The sequence below is a fragment of the Metarhizium acridum genome, assembly GCF_019434415.1.
Source record: "Metarhizium acridum strain ARSEF 324 chromosome Unknown scaffold_1, whole genome shotgun sequence".
Classification (NCBI taxonomy): Eukaryota; Fungi; Ascomycota; class Sordariomycetes; order Hypocreales; family Clavicipitaceae; genus Metarhizium; species Metarhizium acridum.
Genome location: NW_027094015.1, coordinates 382,139 through 403,725, shown reverse-complemented (window position 1 = coordinate 403,725; position 21,587 = coordinate 382,139). Strand labels below are relative to the sequence as shown.

Below are 21,587 nucleotides of genomic sequence, written 5' to 3'. Positions count from 1 at the left end.
TCAACCACTGCGGATTAAAAATAAAAGCAGATAGCACCAGACTATATCTGGCCGTTTGGCCCTTGGCATCGGCTTTTTAACTTTGCCCAAGGCGCGGGCCATGCTATCATTCCGAGAACGAACCGTCATGTTTTGTTTCACTTTTTTGCCCTGGGGACTATTATCAACGACGGCTAGAATTGCATGGCATGTTTTCAATCTAGCCTAGTAGAGAAGCAATTTAACCACTGGCCGCACCCGCATCCCGTGCTCTTTTACGTGAAGTGGTGATGCGTGTCCGTTATGCTCGCAGGATAGCCGTAACGTATATTTGGTGTGGCCGCCTATCCATCATGACGGCGTGTATGAACGACGACGTGTATTAGAACATTCCGCGGAGAGGGCATAGTAGCGGCAATCATCTGCACGCTGGCAAGACTGTTCTTTGTTGCGTGCAAGTGTGCCTCTTGTCGCGGCATTCCTCAGGCGCGACTAGCATACCGGCGCCGAGCATCAGCACCGACAACAATGGACGCGCTCTTTGGAGAGTACTAATCAGTAACTGCTGTTATTTGTTAGTATTTTGCCTTTTTTGCACATGCGACACCGGAGCAGTCGGACACCGAGTGTCAGCAGTCCCTAATTGAGAGGAGCTACCAAGACAGACACCGATTTTCTTTCATCTTCATTTTTATTTTTTGTACTTGGACCGCTTTAACGCAATAACTTCTGGCACAGAGTCTACCAACACTGTCGCGCCGTTCACCCAGACTCACTCTGCCATGTTGAATTTCTTTGTGCAGCGTTGGTTGGATATGTGGCGTCGCTAGGCTGCATCTCTCGGCTCTGGCAAGATTCACGGTGATTCCAAATCCGTAGAATCGACGATTCGCAAAGGGTGTTGAATCAGTGAACACAGTGGACAGCTTGACGAGTTCTCGCAAGGTACAGACGCGTGGCTTCATATTCACCGTCATGGCACGCACAGCTTTGGGTACCAACCACTACACAGCACAACAATTTCACTCAAAGACACTGCGCCTAGTCATTCATATGGGTCTATATAACCCCCCCCCGTAAAAGTCCGATTGAAGCGAACCCCCCCTCTTACAAAGTATCACTCAGTAACGAGCAATTCTCTCATTCATGTGATTTCATCCCTACTGATGTGCTTGGGCATTGTGCTCCGAGCACTAGCTTGGGGTGAATGCGCTGTCCGTCCAACTCCAACTACCAACTGTCGTGTCAGATGTCGTACTTGTGCGGCATGTCTGTTTCCTCTGTGCCTCGTCTGGCACGTTTGGATGCTTGGCGAGCATATTGTAATGCTGCACATGGCCCACCCAATTAAGGATGCTGTGTTGAATCAAATTATCACTGTATGCCCTTCTTATGGCATTTGTATCGTCATCCCCCGGTGCTTCCCAGGGCAGGACCTGCAGTTGCCTGACCATTTGCTGTGCCGGCGGCAGCTTTACCGCCGCCGCGTCCACGTCGACCTCGACCGCCAGACGGTTTCTCCTTCTCCTTCTCTCCATTTGGCGTTTGGCCATCCTTTGCTGAGGCGCCTGGCGCAGCAGCAGCAGCGAGCTTCTTATCCTTCCGCTCGACCACCTGTACGTTGCCTTGGCCAACCTGAACAGGGCTGGCAGCCACAGCCTTGACTAGGGCTTCGTGTTCAGAAAAGTCGACGTAAGCAAAGCCCTTGCGCTTATCAATCTCAACAAGTTTTATGGTTCCGAATGCGCCGAGAGCCTCTCGAAGCTTTGCGTCGTTCACTCCCTGCGAGGCATTGACGTGCTTAATAAAGGCGCGGGTTGCGTTTGCCGAGACAGCGGGTGACTTCTTTTGCGGGGCTGGCTTGCTGTTAGCTTTCTCTTTGGCAGCTTGTCTAACATTGCCATTCGAGTTCATCGCTGGTCCAGACGCCTGGACCTGGGATTCAGCAGTTTTCTGGTTGAGTTCGGGGTCGTTCTTCTTCCTCAGGATAACCGGAGGGTTGGCTGCAGTCGGTTGTGGAACCGAAGTCTCGTTAGCAGCTGATTTACCCTTCTCAGCACCGCCTTTGCCACCACGATTTCTCCGTCCAGGCTGTGATTTTGAGGCGACTGGGCTATCGGGACGATTTTTCGGCGCCTGGACTACGACCTCGGCAGGGGATGCTGCTGATACAGTAGAACTGGCAGAATTAGCAACGTCTGCGGGTGTACCGTTTTCGTCCTTGGTCGAAGAGCTTGCTGCCTTGGCATCAGCCTCGGCCTTGGCAGCATCGTGACGTGCTCTTCTATGTGCGCTGCCAGGGCTGAGGCCAAGATCGCGCTGCAGTATTCTAGCGGCGGCAGCGATTCCAGCACGTCGGCTTTTGGGCGCATCAGTAGCCGCTGCAGTTGTAGTAGCAGCGGCATTGGCTGTCGTAATTTGGCTGGCCGCCTTCTTCGCCCCCTCCGCGGCTTGCTCAGTTGCTGCTTTCTTAGTAAGAATCTTGACATTCTCTTTGGGCGTCTTGTCCTGCTTCTCGGTTCTCGACTCCTTGCCCTTCTTCCTACCGGAAGAGTCATCGTCCTTGGCGCCACTCTTTCCTTTTGCAGACTTGGAATTTTTGCCTGATCCATCCTTGCCTCTGTTGGCCTTCTTCTCCTTCAAGAACTCGACGAGAGGTGTGGTGGTAATTTTGACCTCTACTTTGGCAGACTCGTCGGCATCCTCGACATCGATGCTGTCTCTCATCGGTGCAGGGTTAGCCAGGCCTTCAAGGAAGGCCATGAATTCAGGATCTTGATCAATGGTGCCTTGTCGAGCATCCGTGCGCTTCTTGGTGCCTGGAACCTTTTTGTAAATTGAAAACTCCAACACGGGCGGGCCAATCAATGACGGATTCGTGAATGTTGATTTTGCATCCTCCCATGTCGCGTTCCTTACAACGTCGCTGAGGGGCATGATGTCATCCTTCCGCACCAAATGAACGTACGCCCGACCGGGACGAGAAGGCTTTGAGGGGCTTGGTTGATGAGGGTCAGTATCACGAAAGACAAAGAATCAAAGACTTTGGGCTTGACATACTCGATGGAAATCTTTCCAGGAACGTAGGAGAACCAATCGACTTTGCCCTTGGAGATCTCCCACTCTGGTCCGAGAATAGAAATACATTCCTCCTTGGTCATACCTGGTGGCAGACGACGAATCACCAGTTTTTCTCCTTCGTTCTGAGGTTTGGATCGCGGAGCCTTTGGCGTCACCTCCCCATCATTCGCACTCTAAGCCAAGTTAGATTTTCATTCGATTTTGAAGGGGGTTCATATGTCCAGTATCCCTCGCAGCGAAAGGCTTACCTTGGATGCCCCTCCTCGTCTGTCAGCCGGTCCCTTGCCCTTGGCAGGTTTTAAGGCATTGCCGCCGGTGTCATTGTCTTTTGCCTGTTCAACTCCATGTCAGACTTCGGGCGTTTGATGTGTGGCGAGAGACTGGTCGCGACATACCTGTGATGCTCTCACTCGCTGTCTCACCTTGATCTGGTCAGACGGCTGGCTGGTTGCGCCGCTGGATGGTCCGTTTGCCTTCCGCGAAAGGACTTGCGGGGGCTGTGTGGACATGGCGCATTCTGGGTGCGGAGAGATTTAGGTTGACAGACGGCAATCGTGCAGAACAGCGTGGGCGATGGGTTCAAATATCTTGCAGAATACGAAATATCCAAAGCTCGCAAGCTAGAGAGCAAGTGAAGTCAAAAGGGCCTTGAGTTGTTACGGCCCTCGGAAGCCCCACAGATTGGTGGAGCTGCTTCTGCCCCAAGAGCTTTGGCTTCTGTGCTATTTGTTTCCGGTGCACGAAGGCAGGTCACGTGGATGGATATAGTTGGGAGTTGGCTTTGTGAGTAACACCTACTAGGTACCTAGGTAGGTAGACGTGGCTGGATTTAGATAGCTCTCGAAGTCATATCTTCTTGCGTGGAGAGACGATGAGGAGATTGATGGCAGCAGGCTTTAAATTCTCCAGTGAAGAGAAAAATTGCAGAGCATGGATGTGGTGGCATATGAGCTGCGCCCAACGCACGCAGAGCCTTTCCAGCGTGGGCTGCAAGGGGAGGAGCCGTAGATGCTCAGATAAGCACATTTGGCTGAACTCTCTCTGGCTGGTCAACAAGTGGCCCATGTCAACATTGAATTGGCATTTGGTTGTCGGCGCTGTAATCAGTTGGTTCTCCTCTCCCAAACCCACTGTGCCTGTGCTACCAGCTTAGCTTCCACAGGCGCTTTCCACTGTGACATCAGGCCCGAAGAAGATCCGATTATCGCTTCCCTGCTCCAGGCCCGATTACAACTTCGCGTTGCTCGAAACCACAGTCCGGACGGTTCATCCATCTGGTCCATCCTCCCCGTTACTACTGTGGCGGGCCGTGATAATCCTCCCGGCGGCCGCCATTACGACGAGGCCTGCGCACATCCAAATCCTCATAAAATATGACGACAAACGTCCCTCGGCCTGGCCCCGCCAACTTGGGCCCCAATGCCGGTCTAGACGAATGGCTCGAAGAGGCCAAACAATGCCACTACCTGCCCGAGAGGGCCATGAAGGAGTTGTGCGAGAAGGTCAAGGAGATCCTTATGGAAGGTAGGCACTGGCTCCGTCGTTGACCCAACGCGCGAGCCGCGCTGACTGGACGAACACAGAGTCCAATATTCAGCCCGTTTGCACACCTGTCACAGTTTGCGGAGATATCCACGGCCAGTTCTATGATCTGTTAGAGTTGTTCCGAGTGTCTGGGGGCATGCCGGGCGAGACCAATGTCCAGGCCCCCAAGACTGCGACCACTGTCATCACGTCCGACGATATCGAGCCGCCGAGCGAAATCACAAATCCAAAGCTCAGGAAGAAGCTGCGGTCCCCGGTAGGTGATGCTGGTGCGGGCGGTAACGAGGGCGAAGATGATGCCGACGTCGCGGGCTCTCGTCCGGGGTCCGCGCTGTCAGGTGCCAATGTCACCTCTGCTCAGAGCGCGGAGACTCGCTTTATCTTCCTGGGGGACTTTGTCGATAGAGGGTATTTTAGTTTGGAGACATTTACGTTGCTCATGTGCTTGAAGGCCAAGTAGGTACTATCTGCTTCAAATTAAGTGACCAGTCCACAGCTCACAGTTTTGAAATAGATACCCCGATCGAATTGTGCTTGTCCGAGGCAACCACGAATCTAGGCAAATCACGCAAGTCTACGGCTTTTATGAAGAGTGCCAGCAAAAATATGGCAACGCTTCTGTGTGGAAGGCCTGCTGCCACGTCTTTGACTTTCTTGTTCTTGCAGCTATTGTCGACGGCGAAGTTTTGTGTGTACACGGCGGGCTAAGTCCCGAAATTAGAACGATAGATCAAATCCGTGTTGTTGCTCGTGCCCAGGAGATTCCTCATGAAGGAGCATTTTGTGACCTGGTCTGGTCAGATCCTGAAGATGTTGAAACGTGGGCTATCAGCCCACGCGGCGCCGGCTGGCTCTTTGGCGACAAGGTCGCTACCGAATTCAATCATGTAAATGGATTGAAATTGATTGCGCGGGCTCACCAGCTTGTAAATGAAGGCTATAAGGTATGGCGCATTCGAACCGAGAATACTACTTGCTACGTATTGGGTGCTAACTAGGGGCAGTATCATTTTGCTGAAAGCTCTGTTGTGACGGTTTGGTCTGCGCCGAACTACTGTTACAGATGTGGCAATGTTGCCTCGATCATGACTGTAGATAAAGACTTGAACCCAAGATTCAGTATATTCTCGGCCGTGCCTGATGACCAGAGGCACGTTCCTGCGAGCAGGAGAGGACCGAGTGACTATTTCTTGTAATGCACGATGTTAGAGAGTGGTTGTGGAATAAGGGGCTGGGAGAAAGCTTTTAGATGTAAACTAGCATACGATTGAGATATCCATGACTTGTGATATGAATTATAACGGCATTTACGGTTACTTGGCAAAGTTGGCTTCATCGCGGGTGAGACGTATTGAAGTCTTAGGGTTCGAGCCTCCGTGACTTGATGCAGATTGTGGGCCGTTCCTAGCCAACTTTGACTTCAATTTTTGTTACCGCGCTCGCGTCAAGGTAGACATGGCAGGCGCATTTAAAGTGGAATCAGACCCAAGTTACTGCCATTAAACGATAAGAATGATCTTCATTCAAATCTACTCTCATGTCTAATCCAGTTCGATGCTGTTCCAAAGTACGAACTAGCTGAACCGCAAAATGCCTAGGCCTCAACCTCACACTGATCCCATCCAAACCGCCATCTCAGCATGGCTCACCTCTGTCAACCCTCCTGGGAACGCAGATTCTACGGCCTGGAAAATGGGCCTAGAAGAACATGCACCCAAGAGATTTACGATATACGAGCCCATGGCGCTTTTACCCGCCAGCAGCTTCACCAATGCCTCGTGGACCACCGAGCTCCAACGACACAACGGAGCGACCACCAACTTACTATGGGAGTTGATTCTGGAAAAACTCTCCAAGACTGGTAAGTCAGCCTTGCGATTGACACACTTAGCGGTCAACGAAGGCATCCCGCTACAAAGTCAAGACAGAACAGAGGAAAACATCATGCGCAGTCCGAGTGGCTTGCGAATTTTATACGGTGATTTTGGCCCCGGTGCCCCAAGCAGTATCCCACCCTCCAACGAGGATTTTGAAAAGGCATTTTGGGTATCTACCAAACAAAACGGGATATACCAAACGTGGGCGCCGCGTTGGACAATGTTCAGCAGAGGCAACGTCAAGGAGAAAACCCGCCTGCTCCAGTTCCCAGCGGCGCCTAAGAAGAGAAAGGATGACGATCAGTCACAAGATCCATGGGCGGTCGACTTATACGCCGGCATCGGATACTTTACTTTCTGTTACGCGAGACTGGGGTTCAGGGTGCTCTGTTGGGAACTTAACCCGTGGAGCGTGGAGGCTCTTCGTCGCGGAGCACACTTGAATAAATGGAGTGTCGAGATTATCGAGGGGGGGAAGCTGAAGCAATCTACAGAGGAGATTATGAACAGTACTGCTACGATTGTGGTGTTTTCGGAGAGCAATGAGAATGCGCGCTGGAGAGCGGAGGGCATGGAGCGGGAGGGGAAGTGGCTGCGCGACGTGAGGCATGTAAATTGCGGATTGTTGCCCACGAGTAGACTGACGTGGGATGTCTCACTATTTTTGACAAGGAATACGACAACTCGTGGGGAGGAGGCGTGGCTGCATCTTCATGAGAATGTGGGCGATGCTGAGATTGATTCCAGGAAGCACGAGATACAGACTGTGTTGAGAGAGAATCATGACGAGAAGAGTTTGACGAGAGCGATTACGGTGGAAAGGGTGGAAAAGGTCAAGACATACGCGCCTGGCGTATGGCATTGCGTGTTTGATGTACGTATTGTTACAAAACCTTCATGAAACATGTTAATACAGCAGTCCCCCCTCCATACCTATGCGCCACCGGTATATTATTTCCCCCCCCCCCGCTTCTGAATCTACCATTAAATACTCCATGCAATCCCATTCGAAAGAATTCCACAAATCCAACCAATCATCTTGTTCAACGGAGAGATACTCGTCCTCCCGGGCTTAATGTCTCCGAAACTTGGCGGGGATGTTCTCTTCGATAATCGACTTTTTGTCCATTGCCTCTTGTGCTTCTTGCGCTCTCTCCAACTCTTCATGGTGCTTGAAATGCTCAATGTCCTCCGGGTGCGTTAGGTCCTCCAGTTTTGTATTCTCATCGTGATACTTTTCCCAGTGATGAATTTCATACTCGTACTCGTCGTCACCATGGTGGCCCGGCCCAGTACCCATATCAGGGAGCGTTTCGCCCCCGTCGATGAAGTCCTTGAACTCCTTACCCGAGACCTCCCAGTTGTGGTCCTTGTCCAGAAGACCCATGAGATGTTGCAGGACCTCTAGCTTCTTGTCGTGCGACATATCCCTATTCGAAGGGTCCATTAGGCCGTAGGTTCGCATGATTTCTTCGCCTTGCCAGGCACCGTCGGAGTTGTAGTCGTGGAGGACGAAGAAGGCGCCGGTATCCCACGAATCGATGTGGTGCTCCTCTGTATCCATTCGTGTCAGTCATTGAACTCTTCTTGTTGGGTCGCTAGACAGTCCGGAATGTCGATCTGGGTGAGAGTCGTGAGCTTGAGACATACCGGCCATGTGCTTCTCCATCCATGTGGCATCTTCACTGACCATGGGCTTCTGGCCGTGGTTGCCGTGGGCGTTGGCCAAGCCCGAGAGAGCAATTGCTAGTAATAACGGGGTGGTCTGCATGGTTTGTGCCTTGACAAGTGTGCAATTGCATTCAAGGGCATTCAATTGCTGGGGGCTGTGATGTACGATGGGTTGGTTAATGTAGATGCCATGAAAGGGGCCCGCCTTCGGTCGATTTGGCTTTTTAGCGGCGGTTGATAACCAACTTTGGAAACAGGCGCCGAATGCAGATTGCTGGCGACTCCGGCAGGTTTTCAGCGCTGTGAGCAGGGATGGATGCCAACCAATCAGCGGCGAGAAGGTGGTTTTCAGCGTTCCATGTCTTGTGCTCCACGACGAAGCCCTGCGCATTCGTCACATAACCCAGCATGGAGGTGTGGAGTATGGAGATCCGTTATCGATAAACGTCGCGCAAACATGAATTTGGCTGATGGAGCTTCGCGGCTTCCTTTGGGATCATACCGCCACATGTCCCAGTGATACCCTTGATACCATTGATATCAGCACAACTGCTTGTTGTTGTTGTGGCTGCAAGAAAGAGCAAACTCACACTTGACTATACTCAGTTCCGGCTCAACTGGTTGTTTATTTGTGCACTTTGATCTCAGTTTTCTCACCTGAAACATTACGCCATTTTAGAAAGCTCACGCGTGGTGCTTCGCGTTGAGCCGCACAGCCAACATGAGTAGACAGATTGAGCAGGCATTGCTATCAATGATGCCGACATATGGCTCGGATTTACCACCCTCCCTTGTGGAATTGGCAGGATCACTGCTTGCCCAATCTCGACACCGGGCAAGCACACTGAAGGCAGAGGAAGAGATAGCTCGACAATATGCATGTGCCAACATAGCTTGTGATCGGTCAGTGTGGTACCGTATCAAATACCGCCATATACTTGCTGACACTCTTGTAGCCTTAAGATCACGCTTGATTTGCCACCTATTGAACCTCGTCCCCCGATTCCCCCGCGTATCTACAAACGGCTGTATACCCACCTGGACAATATCTTGCCCAATCCTGCAGCTACACCAAGGCCAACCCGTAATCAAACTTCAAGCTCCAAGAAACGTGACAAGGACACGCCATCGAAGTCGGAGACCCGCCGAGTACCATCAAGAGGAATTCCAACAAAGGAGGCAGCCCTGGCTCCTTTCCGTACGACACCAAAAAATGCTAAATCCCCCGCCAAAGGAAACAACCTCGACTCACAAAACTCAAATGGTCATCTACACCCTTGGATTCAACCAGTCATTCGATTCATGTGTGCCGAGTCGGATCACAAACGGCTTGCACCTACGGTTTTAGCTGGTATGGAGCATATCCTCACACAAGAGGGCCGCCCAACCCAAGACCAGTGGGTTATTCATCACGTAACCGACTTATTAGCAGCTGTGTACTTTTTCGTTATCATGCGTGTTCGATCAATCACATCTGGCGCCAATATTGACCGCGAGGGATATGTGCCGCTTCGAAAAGAGATTCTTGCTCTTGTAGCCAAGGCCAATCGAGAAGTTACAGTGCCCGATGTGGATGAATCCGACGCCTGGGAAGGCTGGAATGACCTCAAGCCTAGAGACTTTGATGCCGCTGTGGCCAAGGTCAATGAGAATGATTGGTTGTCTGGCGATTGGTATGAAGGGATTGTCGACGTGATTAGCTCTACTACAAGGACAGATGCAGATCTGTCAGATGATGGTGTAGAGAACTTGGAGGCTCTTCTGCCTACCCGGCGCGCGGACACAATGCTCCAAGAACGATATGACTTGTTGAGCGAGGCTAGAAAATCAGACTATATTGCGTGGCGTGATGCCATGCTCGACAGGATTGCACAGGCAACGCCCGTAGAAGTCGCCATGGAGGCTGACACTTGATAGCACTTCATTTCCTCTTGAAGAGATACAAAATCCCAGCGAAGGTCTCACATTCTATTGTACTCTATTCTATTCTATCAAGTTGTACTTGAATAGTCGACGATTTACAGGACCGTTCATTTTCAGCTAGGGACCCCTATTTAGGTATCCTTTGCCTTACAGGAGGCTTTTCTTCTCCTTCTTGGGTCTTCCGCCCTCATCAGTGCCACCTTCTGGGTGCCATTTTGAGGCTACAGACACGTTGGCGTTGTAGTTGGTAGTAATGTCGATTCCAACTGTGAGCCACAGCAAAAGACCGTCCTTAGCCTCGTCGCCAAGGTAAACATACTTCATGAATGGATCATAGTCTTCGGTCGCCTCATCACCAGTGAATTCATCCTGGCGATTGTCTGTGACCGCTTGCTGATTCCGTGTATACGGTTCATTTTTCTCAACTTCGGCAATGAGAGACTGGTCGAAGTAAACCTGTCCAATATGGGAAACAGTGCCACCTTCAAAAGTTCCGTTTGACAGGATAGTGGCATTATCAGTGGACATGACGTGGAAGTGGTTGGTTCGACCAATGTAGTGGCCTGGGAAGATTGTGCTAAACTGCACCACGCCGTCCTTGTCTGTCTGCTGAATGCCACGGCCGAAGTTGGTTTTCAAACCACCTTGGAATTCTGCCGTTACGCCAGAATAGACACCAGTGGCGTTGGCGTGCCACAGGTCAATAATGAGGTTAGGAACTGCCTCGCACGTATTGATGTCAATGAACTGGAAATCCAAGTGTGAAGCAACACCTGGTTCTCCATCAGTAACATCTGTCCGGAAAGATTCGCCCTCAACATAGTATGGACCAATAATAGTTTCCGGGACAAGAATGCAACTCGCGTTGGAGCCAAAGAGGACATCGAAAGGAGTCTCAAGGTTATATCCCTTGGAAGTCTCGTTATGGGAAAGAGTAAGATACTTCTCGAGCTCCTTGGGACCTCGACGCTCAGCGTCTTTTTACATGTTTGCGTTAGTACATCGTGCAACAAACAGAAGTCGAGAATTGTAACTTACGAGTCTTGAGTCCTCTCTTCACACGCAGCTCATCAGCCCAAGCAGCGCGACGGGCTACAGCTCGTTCCTTGAGGGCAATGGCGGCAGGTGAATCAGCACAGTTGGCAAGGCTTCGCTTGGAGTGTGCTGCGATGCGACGAAGAGTTGCGGCTTGTGCTTTGCGCTCTTCTTCAGTCTCAGGATGGCCATATACGACGGCTGAGAAAGCCAAGGCCGCAGTGAGGGAGGGCAAAATCATGTTTGTCTTGACACAGTGGGAATGCGATTTACTGTTCTCGATTGGTTTGTATTATTAATGGTGACGGACGAGGGAATTTCATCCGGGGGTTCCTCGCCTTGCCTTTATACTTGGCGCAGCTGGTCAACCGGCTCTCTTACACACTGAGGCATCAAGAAATTACTACCAAGTCTCCATCGGACCCCATTAATTGTTCCCGTTATGCTTTCATCACTGGCGATTTGTCGATGCGTCTCATCTATGCATAATTGCGACATTTGCAATGTTCCTCTCGGCAACTGCTGGTCCCTTCTTGTTCGGAATGACACCGGAAACTGCGCCATGAACCTCTTCCTGCATTGGAACGTGCGGTGTTACAAATGCCAACGTGATGTTCGTCCAAGGTAGCATCTGCTGTGGAATAGGACCCGGAGTCACTACCCCATTAGGGTGTCTCCCAAGTCACAGCCAAGATCCAATGAAAGAAGCTTGAGCAGGTTTGTGAGTAATTCAACCAAGAAACTTGTCGTTGTTCCTAGTCCGTGCGAACCCAATGACCCCAAACACCGAGTGGGATGGGAGGTCAAAAAAGAAAAAAAAAACCTGTTCCAGACAACCAGAGTTTACTTGCGACATATTCGTAAGCCTCACATACATACATACATGCTAAGGATTTAACGCGGAGGCTGATGGTCCCCTTGTGGAGTCGGGTTACATGGTTGGACGTTTTGACCTTAAAACACCCCGGTGTCGTTTCGCGAAGGCTCAGCTTGCAAATCGGAACGGGGGTGAATTTGGTCAAGCAGATTGGCGCAATCATGACTGGCCGGCGTTGGTCTCGGCTTTTCTCCTGTTGGCATCATTTGCTGGACGCATTCAATGCTCACCTCTGACAGCGGGACTTGGCCCAGGGATGCATGGTTTGTCAAATGCCGATCTCTGGATCTGCCCAGTTCATGCGTAGATACGAATTGTTCTTGATGGGGGACTCAAGACGAAAATTGGCATCTTTCCACAATAGCTTGGTTCTAGGATTCCGAGACGTATCAGGAAAATTATGCACGGCACGTGCCAAAAACGAAGGTCGAGAATCACACCTTCCAAACTAAATACCAGACTATATCTCCAGACATGAGAAAAAATTATTCTGCTACATCCTCCGAGTTACATGGTCGACGATATTCTAGCTCAACTTTCCCGGAACAAATGGATGTCCGGCGCTCAATCCGCCACAGACAGCCCAAGCCTGGCCATTCACATAGCTGCTCTCGTCACTGCCCAGGAACAGAGCCACCCGCGCAATCTCGTCTGGTTGGCCGCCTCTTCTCGTAGGGTTCAACTGCCCAATCTTCTTCTCGTTGCCCCTCGCCCTGGCGGCCTGGTACACGGGGGCCGTCATGCCCGTCTCGGTGAGACCGGGGCAAATAGCATTAACGCGGACCCCCGTACCAGCGAGCTGGTAAGCGATAGTCTGAACGAGAGAGACGACGGCCGCTTTGGAGGCTGAGTAGGGGGTTGATCCGGCGTTGGAGCGGATTCCGGCGACGGAAGCGGTTCCGACGATGGACCCGCCTGATATAGGCTTGGATGCTGATGTTTTCATCATGGCAGGCGCAGCATATTTTGCTGCCAGGAAGACGCTATGCCTTGGTATTAGCACGTGTTGTGGATTCTGCGTTTTGCGATTTATGGTTCTGAAACTTGATTCCGTGCCGGCATGAAAAGAAACCGGTACAGGCATAAGGTTAACACTGGGGGGCCGGGGGGGGTTCGGTGAGGGTTTTTTGGTCCCTTTCTTTACCTAAGAGTGTTTGTCTTGAGAACCTCCATGAAATCAGAGTCTTTGAACTCGGTGAAGACGACATTCCGACCCGTGATGCCGGCATTGGCAAAGAACACATCCAGACGGCCGTATCGATCAAGAGCGTCATCTACTACGGCCTTGACCTTGGCCTCGTCTGCGGCGTCAAACTGCCAAATGTGGACATCGACCGCCGGATACAGGGCCGTAATCTCCTGCTTGTGCGCGGCGAGGTTGGAGTCGGCGTAGTCGCAAATGTAGACTGCCTTGGCGCCATTCTCTGCAAATTGGTGGGCCGTTGCGCGACCAATACCCAGAGCCGAATTTACTCCTGGGCAACCGGGGTTGGTTGGACGTTAGCCCGGGTTCCCCATTGCAGGATGAGACGGTGTGGGTGATGCGTGCGGATCACGGTGGATCGTACCTGTGATGATGACGACCTTGCCTTCAGCTCGAGGGCCGTTGGACTTGCCGGCCACCTTGATGATTGGTGGGAGGCCCCTTGGTGACGGCTCAAGCTGCTGGCCGATGGCATTGATTCTTTTTTGAGCTTGGTCTGCCATTGCGTTTAGCGTGTGCCAAAGATGCCGTGACTCGTGAGTGAGTGAGTGTGTGTGTGGCTCCTGGTCACGAAATAGCTATTTGATATGCGGCGGCGGCCACGGCTGCTTGAGAGATGGTGGTGAATGGCGAGGGCGGTAAGAACCGATGTTTCGGATGTCTTTGCTCTTTTGCGAGGCATACAATGACTAGCTGCGGGGGAGGCTCCAACAAGAGTGCAAGATGTGTTTTCTTTTTTATGAGCTGCGGCTCGGTTGCGAAGGCTCAAGACGTGGGCAGCTTGGGGATCCGGGGCCGAGGTTCGAGGATGTTTGTGCTGGCGTCTTACTGGACCGGGTCCTTGTTGGTGGACGAGAGAGGAATGGCTGGGGGTCACATACGGGCCCCACTGCGGCCGAATCCGACTCTGGGGATGCTGGATTGAGACATTGATATAAGTTAGTATTTAAAAAAAAAAGAAGAAAAAAAGGCCGCCGAGCGGATAATCATCTAAAGCATCTGTGCAGCGCCGAGTAATACATGTCATGCGATGACGAGCAGACTCTCCTGAGCTCCTAGTATATTCTGGTCAAACTGCCGTAGCTGGTTACATCGGAAACAAACGGTCGTCCCCTTTGGTTGGTTACTTGTTGCATCCTCACTAAACGAAACCAAACAAAACAACAGCCCGTGTTCAAGGCACTCCATCCACTTATGAATCGGTTTCTCGTACGGAAATCCATCTCGCCTTTGAAGTTAAAATTTTTTTATGTATAATATTCGTACCTAGTATGTAACGTGCGTGCACCAATGAACGGGCAACTGCTGCCAGCTGACGCCTTTGGATTTTTCGCGATTCCCTTCATGGCCATGGCACATGGCACCTTCCGTGTCTTCTTGCGCATTGGATAATATTTCGCCAGGAAGAATATGTAACTTGACCCCTCTCACGGAATTTTTTTTTAAATCATCATCGACTGCGAAGACGCCTCTGAATTTAAAAGTTAATTCGTACCCAGCTACTCATAAACTGACAAGGTTCTGCGTTACACACCCTTGGCCATGCCACTCTACATACGGTCCTCTCGTTCCTTGTGTCCTTTGCAGCTTTACCATTGGCAGCTACGGCACCGATCCCGCTGTCGCCTGGGCCAGTCAATTCTGAATCTGTAAGTGTTGATGGTGTGCTTCCCGTTATGAACAAGCTGGCCTAATCTTAGTAGTGTACAGAGGACAAGCCGGTGTCGAGATCAGCGGCGTCAGGTTCTATGATCCCCTTGATTCTAGTAACTTCAAGGCACCCCTACATTGCGAATGTCGTTGGGATGATCAGGGGCCGCATGCGGCGGAAAGCGTGCACATCGGCGTGCTTGGCCAAGCTCCGGTCAACCATTTACACGGCTTCCCATTGCAAGAGCCCTGCTGGTCTCTGTTGGGCCAGACCTCTTGTCCTCAAACAGTATCGGTAGATCGTTTTTTTGACCTTCACAAATCACTGACTTTCCCACATGAAGATATCTTTTGGAATTGGGATCTGAATTCTGGTTTTCATGATGGCGGTTTTATTAGTGCAAACCACGAAGACCACTATCCCTGGGAGGGCAATTTCGAATATCTTGCTAGAGATTCCAAACTATCGCACACCGCTAGTAAAGATCCCTATAGCGTTTCGGAGATCAAGAAGCTTCTTACCCAGAAGACAAGGCCTCCGAAATGGGATAGCAGACCAATTCCATACCGCAAGCCCACTACAAACGATTGCTTTACCCTTCTTCCTGAGACGCTGTGCCTCGCCATTGCGTCCTTGTTGCCGACGGTAGATGTCTTCAGGGCTCGCCGAGCCTCTCGAGGCTTTATTTCGGCATACTACAACAACCGTTTCTGGAGGTCTAGAATTTCGGCAACCGGCGAACGCTTTTGGCTCTTTGAGTCGCAGAAATGGGATCACAGTTTGAACTGGCTGAGTATATATCGTCGTACAAATAGAGCACAGTGTAGCCCAGGCCTGCGAAATAGGGCAAGAATTATGAATCTAAACCAGCAGGTCTTGGAAGTTCTATCATCAAAATGGAACGAGGCACCAAGTTTACCTCCATCAAGTTTACCTCCACCGTACCAGGGGGCTGCGAAATGGCTCGAGGCCAGTGCCAACCAGAACGAAAGCCTTCTCATGGCCGGGTTCGCCAAATGCTGTCGCCAAGTCCGCGAAGTAGAAGCAGGATTGCCAGTTGCGCCTTATCAGTTGGCAATCTCTACTACACGGCTTGAAGATGTCCGCTATATAGCTGGCATCCGAATACTACGTCGAGGGTCGGAGATGCGTGTCTGAGTCTCAGCACGCTGGGAGAAGAGATATATCTGAATATTACAAAACCTATTTTGGGCTTCAATTTGGCGGCAGGAGCTACTGGTACTCAAGGTATACAATGTGTGATGAAGAATGGGAAAACATCGAGATTGATCGAGAACCTAGATGGCCTCCTGAAGACGCAGCGACTCGCAGTGTCTACCTCGGTAAAATCTATCAAAGCCGGATTTGACATACGTTCTCGTGTCCGCCTTCTCTCTGCCTTCTTGGTTAAGTCAGCCAGAAGAACTCTAACTAGATTTCTACAGAGCTTCAAAATGGTCAGCCTGGCAACCACGGAGCACAGCGGCCCTCTTTCCGGAGAAGAAGCTACTGGCAAGATCTCAGTGAGGCATTCAGCTTTTTGGTACCCTCGAATGCCAACCAACGACTTAGATCTTGACGACGATTGTTTCACGGCAGCAGAATCATGCAGTACTCCGTGGCATCGGATTTCACTATGCAATACATACCCCAAAAGCTATGGGAAGAGTAGGAAAATGCAAGGCTGGGCCGAGAGATAGCGTCATGTACTTTTCTAGTGATGGGCCTGGTGGGGAAATAATCGACACCATCGAAGTATTTCTTCAACCTCGCAGTAACGATAAGATGAGAATGGTCTACATGGGGGACGTGCTCGTAGCTTTCAGTGCAAGCTTCGTCGTTCGGCAGTATCGCTTCAGAAGGGAAACTTGAGGCTAATATCTTCTCAATGTACAGATGTCGACAAATCGCAAACGAACGTTTCACTTTAAATTAGAGGAAAGCAACATGGGGGACCAAATTTTGAAGCGATTAATCGCTGTTTCGCCAGGGTCTACTATGACTGGTCTATACTGGAGTCAGGTACGTACAAATATGGACGGCTTTTTGTTCAACGGTGGATGTTGCTAACATGTCTGAAGCATTTGGGCAATATTGCGGCTCTGGGCGTCCATCTCGGGAAATTCGTCGATATTAACACAAGTTTTTCGCAATAATTTTGACCTGACCCCCAAAACGCAAACCCCACGATGGGAGCGTGGGGAAGAACTAGCTAGATGGTGCTGAGGGAGGTTAACATCGGTGCGACCTTATCTCCACCGCCGGACATAAGGGTGCTAAATGGATATTGACGTCAAGGCTTAGAAATGGCTCTCGTTTGGGGGGGGGGGAGCTTATAAATATGTCAAGGCAACCCTGTGTATCAAAATCCTTTTCATTCCAAAATTTCATTTACTCACATTGCACGATTTGACTGTCCAATCCACCAAGGGACAACACAATGACCAAGGTTCTTCTTACTGGTGAGCAGTGAATTGGAGAGTCTGGCGGTAGGAATGTAGGAACTGATAATCATCGACTTTTTTTTAGGCGGCTCGGGCTTCATAGCTGGTAGGTTCATCCCCCCTCGATTCAAAGACAACCTCATGAAAGCATCCAAGAGGTTATTGCTGAGAAGTGAAAAACAACGGAGATGGCGCAATCCCCCCCTCTCCCCACTCATCCATTGTCATTCCCGTGATGCCGCCAGCGGAAAACAACCACACTGGAGCCCAGATAACGCCATACTAACCTCGCGGTGATGCGATAGCCCACATCCTCGACCAGCTCCTGAGCAAGGGCCACACGGTCATCACAACCGTCCGGTCTGAGCAAAAGGCGAAGCCCATACGCGACGCCTACAAAGACAAGGGCAGCCAGCTGGAAGTCGTCGTAGTCGGCGACATCGCAAAGGACGGCGCGTTTGACGAAGTAGTCAAGAAGCCGGGTCTCGAGGTGGTTTTGCACACGGCCAGCCCGTTCCACTTCAAATGGAGTAAGTCGATTCCGACAAAAAAAATAAAGGGACAGGACACGGCCCCGGCAGCTACAGCATGAGTTCCAGCAACAACCACTGACAAGAGGTCCAACACGCCGTAGCCGACGCCCAAAAGGAACTGATTGACCCAGCCGTGATCGGCACAACCGGCATCCTCAAAGCCATCAAGAGGTCCGCGCCGACCGTCAAGCGCGTCGTCGTCACGTCCTCGTTCGCCGCCGTCCTGGACGAGAAGCGCCTCTCTGACGCATCTCACACCTTCACCGAAGAGTCCTGGAACCCAGTCGGGACGCAAGACCTTCACTCGTCCCCGGCCACGGCGTACCGCCTCTCCAAAACGCTGGCCGAGAAGGCGGCGTGGGACTTTGTCGCCCGCGAGAAGCCCGGCTTCGACCTGGCCACCATTTGCCCGCCGTTGGTGTTTGGCCCCGTCGCGCACCACCTGGCCTCCCTCGAGAGCATCAACACGTCCAACGAGCGTGCCGTGGCCCTCGTCGGCGGCGGCTGGAACGACGGGATTCCCGCGACGGGCCCCGTCACCGTCTGGGTCGACGTGCGGGACACGGCGCTGGCGCACATCCGCGCCATGGAGAGGCCCGAGGCCGGCGGGAGGCGCCACCTGGCCATTGGGGGCAGGTTCAGGAACCGTGACATTGCCGAGATTGCGTGGGCCGCGTTTCCCGAGCTGGGGGATAAACTGCCCAAGAAGGACGTGGAGGGCGGAGGGGCGCCGCCCGCCAGCGAGAATTTCAAGTACAACAACGACGCGACCACCAACGTCTTGGGCATGAAATGGACCAGCCTGGAGTCGAGCATCACCGACCTGATACGGTCGCTCAAGGAACACGGCATCTAACAAAAGAACCAACCACCGGGCAAAAGGGCAACGAGGGCATGGAATCCAATCAAAAATTAGCATCTCTAGACGGCCCGGTTTTATTATACAACAAGAGGTTTGAAAAAAAAAAAAAAAAAAAAAAAAAAAGACTATTTCGCCAAACGAATGCCATTACCATGTGTGGTGAACCGTATCCCGTGGTCCTACAATGCCAATGCCAATGCCAATGCCACGGCATCGCAACCCAACGCACCCCAAATGCCGTGTTTCATACACCAATGCGTACATGTCTCATATTCCATTACTTCATGCTCCTCTCAGCATCATGAAATGCCACATCAATGTCAAAATACAAAACGGTTGATAGTTTCCTGTCAATGAATAAATACATCACCTCCTAAAAGGCGAGTACGTGCCGCCCAGTCTCTCCATGTCCTTCTCATCCAAGCGCGGCCTCTTCTCCCTCCTCTCCTCCGTCGTGGGCGACCCAATGGCTACCCCAATCTCCTCTGGACGAACGTGGTCCACTTGCGAGTCCAACGGTGGCGACAGCGGGTTGACCTGCCAGTACTTGAAGGGCGGAGAGGGGAGCGCCCGCGTTGGCGGGGGCCCCGGCGACACGAGGCCGTTGACCGGGCTGGGGATGCCGCTCTTTGGGGTCCGCGGTGGAGTCGCCCCGGTCCCTTGGAGGGTAGACGTGGTGGATGTTGATGCGGCTGGCTTATGAGTCTTGATTGGCGGTGGTGCTGTCCTCGCAGGAAAGAGGTTGTACTGATGATTGCGGCCCGGCGCTCGCAAGTCTGGAGGTGGTGCATGGCCGTGCGTTTGCGCATCGTCCACATGATAGGACGGCATGTCTTTGACAGAGGGTATGTTTCCCAGGCTCGAGGGTTTTCCCCAGCGCGTGTGATGCGAGTTTCGCGACGGCCTGACGTCGATGGAGCCCTCGCTCCTCGTTATCTGATGGAACTTTCTCTCGCCAAGTCTCGGAGGGGGCCTCAGCTCGTCTAGCCCAACGTCGTTTCCGCCTCTGGCTGGGATTTCGTTTCCCGGGGCCATTGGCGGCGACGAGGCTGCCACTTTGGGAAACGGCGACGCGAGACCCGGCGAGTTTAACACGGTTGAACTGGCATTCACACTGAGGCCCTTTTTGTCGCTCTCCATGGGGGAAGAAGGCTGGCCTCTTCTTCTTCTTCTTCGCCGGCGGAGCTGCATGTTGATGAGAATGACGACCAGACTGACTGCTACGACGCCGGCAATTGTGCCCAGGACAATGGTGACAATGACGGCAGTCGATGTAGATGCGCTGGATGGTGTGTTGGAAGGGGTGGCAGTGGGGGTGATGGTGCTGGGCAGCAGAATACCAAGTGAAGGGTCTTGGATATACGTGCCGGCGGCGGTGGAAGGGGAGGGAGACGGAGGCGGGAGTTGGCGGTTTTGAAGGGCGGCGGATGGTGTTTGTGTTGTTTGTAGGGTGGACGATGAAAGAGTTCGAGCATGCTTGCTTGTTGCTGTTGCTGTTGCTGTTGTTGTTGTTGTTGTTGTTGGGCCGGGCGGCGTCGTCGACTTACATGGATGGCCCTGAGCGGTGTGGTGGTGCGGTGACAATGACGGAGGAGGTGGTGCTTGCTTTGGTTCCGTATCCGTATCCGGCGAGTGTCGAGCACTCGGCTGGAGCGCTGAGTGGCCGGAGAGGCTATTTAGACCTTTTGTTAGAAGGTTCAAGGACGGATATGGAGTATGTATTAAGTGTCGACGAACCGATTCAAGGTGGCAACGAGACTTTGGGCGGGTGTATCGCGCACCATCGAGTCCAATTGACGATGGCAGGCGCCGCAGTCTGCCCGTTGAGTAGAGCAGCTTGCTCGGCGCGTGCAACTGCTGCTGCGGTTGTTCTCGTCCTGGGCTTGTTGTTGGTTCTTGCATCTGCAGATGCCGTCGTGCGCACCAACGCCGACATTAACTGGCGAACAAAGAGAGTCGCAACCATGACAACCAACACTCGCACCGGCCGGCGAAGACGACGACGCTCGCACCGGCGTTTTGCTGTCCCTTGGACGACGCATAAACTCGCGCGTGGCTGTGGCTCGACTCCCCCTTCCCGACGCTGCTCTTACACGCCCACATCCGCAGGGATGAGGTCTCGGCGTCGCCCTGGCCATCGCCTGATGGTCCCCCATGACAGATTTCGTCTCCACGAGGCGATCCCCGCCGACAGATGCCATCCGAAGCCGAAATGCAAAGGCTGGGAAGGGGGGAGGGACTCTCCCGAGCTGCGCTCTTTTGCTTTTGCTTTTCTTTTTCCTTTTCCCCCTAATTTTTCGCTTGCCATCTGCTTCCCATGGGGGCACTACCAGTGTCTTGATGGTTGGGGAGGGGGGATCCACAAAGTGTGAAGAGTCAAGACCGAACAAGGTGAGGGACTCTTCAAACCGAAACGGCGTCAAAAAGACTACTTCCGGGTTTGATGTGAGAAAGGGCGCCCGTCTCCCGGCCAGCGAAGCGGTAATAGAACCAAGTAGAAGCGGAGGCGGCGGAGGAGGAAGAAGAAGAAGATTGAAGAAGAATGAAGAAGAATGAATATAATAAAGGCAAACAGGGACAAAAAAAAAATAGAAAAGGACCAAGGCAAGGTTATCTGGTTCGCAACTCCACGCAGGATGGCTTGCTTTATTGTTTAATTTCCAGATAACCAGAGCCGCATAAATTATACACGGAGCGGCCGGCAAGGGAACGAACGACGGACGACTCGTAGGCCCTCCCGCAACCCGCCACCTATTATTTATTTTATTTTTATTCTTCGCCCGCCGAGTCAGTGTGAGGAGAAAAACGTGGCAGGACGCATTATTCGTGCGCAAGGGGGGGATAATAAAGGCCTTGTAACAGATTTTTTGACGTGCCTGGTTTCCTGGATGCTCTTGGGGTTTCG

The 21,587-nt window shown here is 52.1% G+C and overlaps 10 protein-coding genes across 11 annotated transcripts; 5 read left to right on the top strand and 5 right to left on the bottom strand.

Annotated features, from left to right (window-relative positions):
- Window positions 1–1,386: 1,386 nt before the first annotated feature.
- J3458_000080 (uncharacterized protein) lies at window positions 1,387–3,569 on the bottom strand (the record flags this gene model as incomplete). Its single annotated transcript, XM_007808218.2, has 4 exons — window positions 1,387–2,977; window positions 3,040–3,233; window positions 3,309–3,392; window positions 3,456–3,569. The coding sequence occupies 4 exons, from the start codon at window positions 3,567–3,569 to the stop codon at window positions 1,387–1,389; spliced, it is 1,983 nt and encodes a 660-aa protein (XP_007806409.2).
- A 746-nt stretch (window positions 3,570–4,315) lies between these two features.
- Window positions 4,316–6,041, top strand: SIT4_1 (sporulation-induced protein). Of its 2 annotated transcripts, XM_007808219.2 has the most exons (4): window positions 4,316–4,584; window positions 4,644–5,061; window positions 5,120–5,549; window positions 5,610–6,041. In XM_007808219.2, exons 1-4 carry the CDS (start codon window positions 4,434–4,436, stop codon window positions 5,799–5,801), a joined length of 1,191 nt encoding a protein of 396 aa, XP_007806410.2. In that variant the 5' UTR covers window positions 4,316–4,433; the 3' UTR covers window positions 5,802–6,041. The 2 variants fall into 2 exon arrangements, with proteins under 2 accessions (XP_007806410.2, XP_065977809.1); XM_066115929.1 differs by having other exon boundaries at window positions 4,316–5,061; window positions 5,610–5,925.
- Window positions 6,029–7,462, top strand: TRM12 (S-adenosylmethionine-dependent methyltransferase). Its single transcript, XM_007808220.2, has one exon. The coding sequence runs from the start codon at window positions 6,196–6,198 to the stop codon at window positions 7,381–7,383; it is 1,188 nt and encodes a 395-aa protein (XP_007806411.1). The 5' UTR covers window positions 6,029–6,195; the 3' UTR covers window positions 7,384–7,462.
- A 92-nt stretch (window positions 7,463–7,554) lies between these two features.
- On the bottom strand, window positions 7,555–8,253 carry J3458_000077 (uncharacterized protein; the record flags this gene model as incomplete). The annotated part of the gene is made up of 2 exons (XM_007808221.2): window positions 7,555–8,036; window positions 8,133–8,253. The coding sequence occupies 2 exons, from the start codon at window positions 8,251–8,253 to the stop codon at window positions 7,555–7,557; spliced, it is 603 nt and encodes a 200-aa protein (XP_007806412.2).
- Window positions 8,254–8,665: 412 nt separating this feature from the next.
- On the top strand, window positions 8,666–10,184 carry J3458_000076 (uncharacterized protein). Its single transcript, XM_007808222.2, has 2 exons — window positions 8,666–9,056; window positions 9,110–10,184. The coding sequence occupies exons 1-2, from the start codon at window positions 8,875–8,877 to the stop codon at window positions 10,065–10,067; spliced, it is 1,140 nt and encodes a 379-aa protein (XP_007806413.2). The 5' UTR covers window positions 8,666–8,874; the 3' UTR covers window positions 10,068–10,184.
- J3458_000075 (uncharacterized protein) lies at window positions 10,185–11,899 on the bottom strand. Its single transcript, XM_007808223.2, has 2 exons — window positions 11,115–11,899; window positions 10,185–11,053 (listed from the first exon to the last, which is right to left on the bottom strand). Exons 1-2 carry the CDS (start codon window positions 11,350–11,352, stop codon window positions 10,224–10,226), a joined length of 1,068 nt encoding a protein of 355 aa, XP_007806414.1. The 5' UTR covers window positions 11,353–11,899; the 3' UTR covers window positions 10,185–10,223.
- A 352-nt stretch (window positions 11,900–12,251) lies between these two features.
- On the bottom strand, window positions 12,252–13,984 carry J3458_000074 (uncharacterized protein). Its single transcript, XM_066115928.1, has 3 exons — window positions 13,557–13,984; window positions 13,133–13,463; window positions 12,252–12,971 (listed from the first exon to the last, which is right to left on the bottom strand). Exons 1-3 carry the CDS (start codon window positions 13,693–13,695, stop codon window positions 12,515–12,517), a joined length of 927 nt encoding a protein of 308 aa, XP_065977808.1. The 5' UTR covers window positions 13,696–13,984; the 3' UTR covers window positions 12,252–12,514.
- Window positions 13,985–17,220: 3,236 nt separating this feature from the next.
- GRE2 (methylglyoxal reductase (NADPH-dependent) gre2) lies at window positions 17,221–18,766 on the top strand. The gene is made up of 4 exons (XM_066115927.1): window positions 17,221–17,305; window positions 17,373–17,393; window positions 17,593–17,817; window positions 17,922–18,766. Exons 1-4 carry the CDS (start codon window positions 17,284–17,286, stop codon window positions 18,674–18,676), a joined length of 1,023 nt encoding a protein of 340 aa, XP_065977807.1. The 5' UTR covers window positions 17,221–17,283; the 3' UTR covers window positions 18,677–18,766.
- A 282-nt stretch (window positions 18,767–19,048) lies between these two features.
- Window positions 19,049–20,466, bottom strand: J3458_000072 (uncharacterized protein; the record flags this gene model as incomplete). Its single annotated transcript, XM_066115926.1, has 2 exons — window positions 19,049–20,354; window positions 20,420–20,466. 2 exons carry the CDS (start codon window positions 20,464–20,466, stop codon window positions 19,049–19,051), a joined length of 1,353 nt encoding a protein of 450 aa, XP_065977806.1.
- Window positions 20,467–20,836: 370 nt separating this feature from the next.
- Window positions 20,837–21,238, top strand: J3458_000071 (uncharacterized protein; the record flags this gene model as incomplete). Its single annotated transcript, XM_066115925.1, has 1 exon — window positions 20,837–21,238. One exon carries the CDS (start codon window positions 20,837–20,839, stop codon window positions 21,236–21,238), a length of 402 nt encoding a protein of 133 aa, XP_065977805.1.
- Window positions 21,239–21,587: the final 349 nt, after the last annotated feature.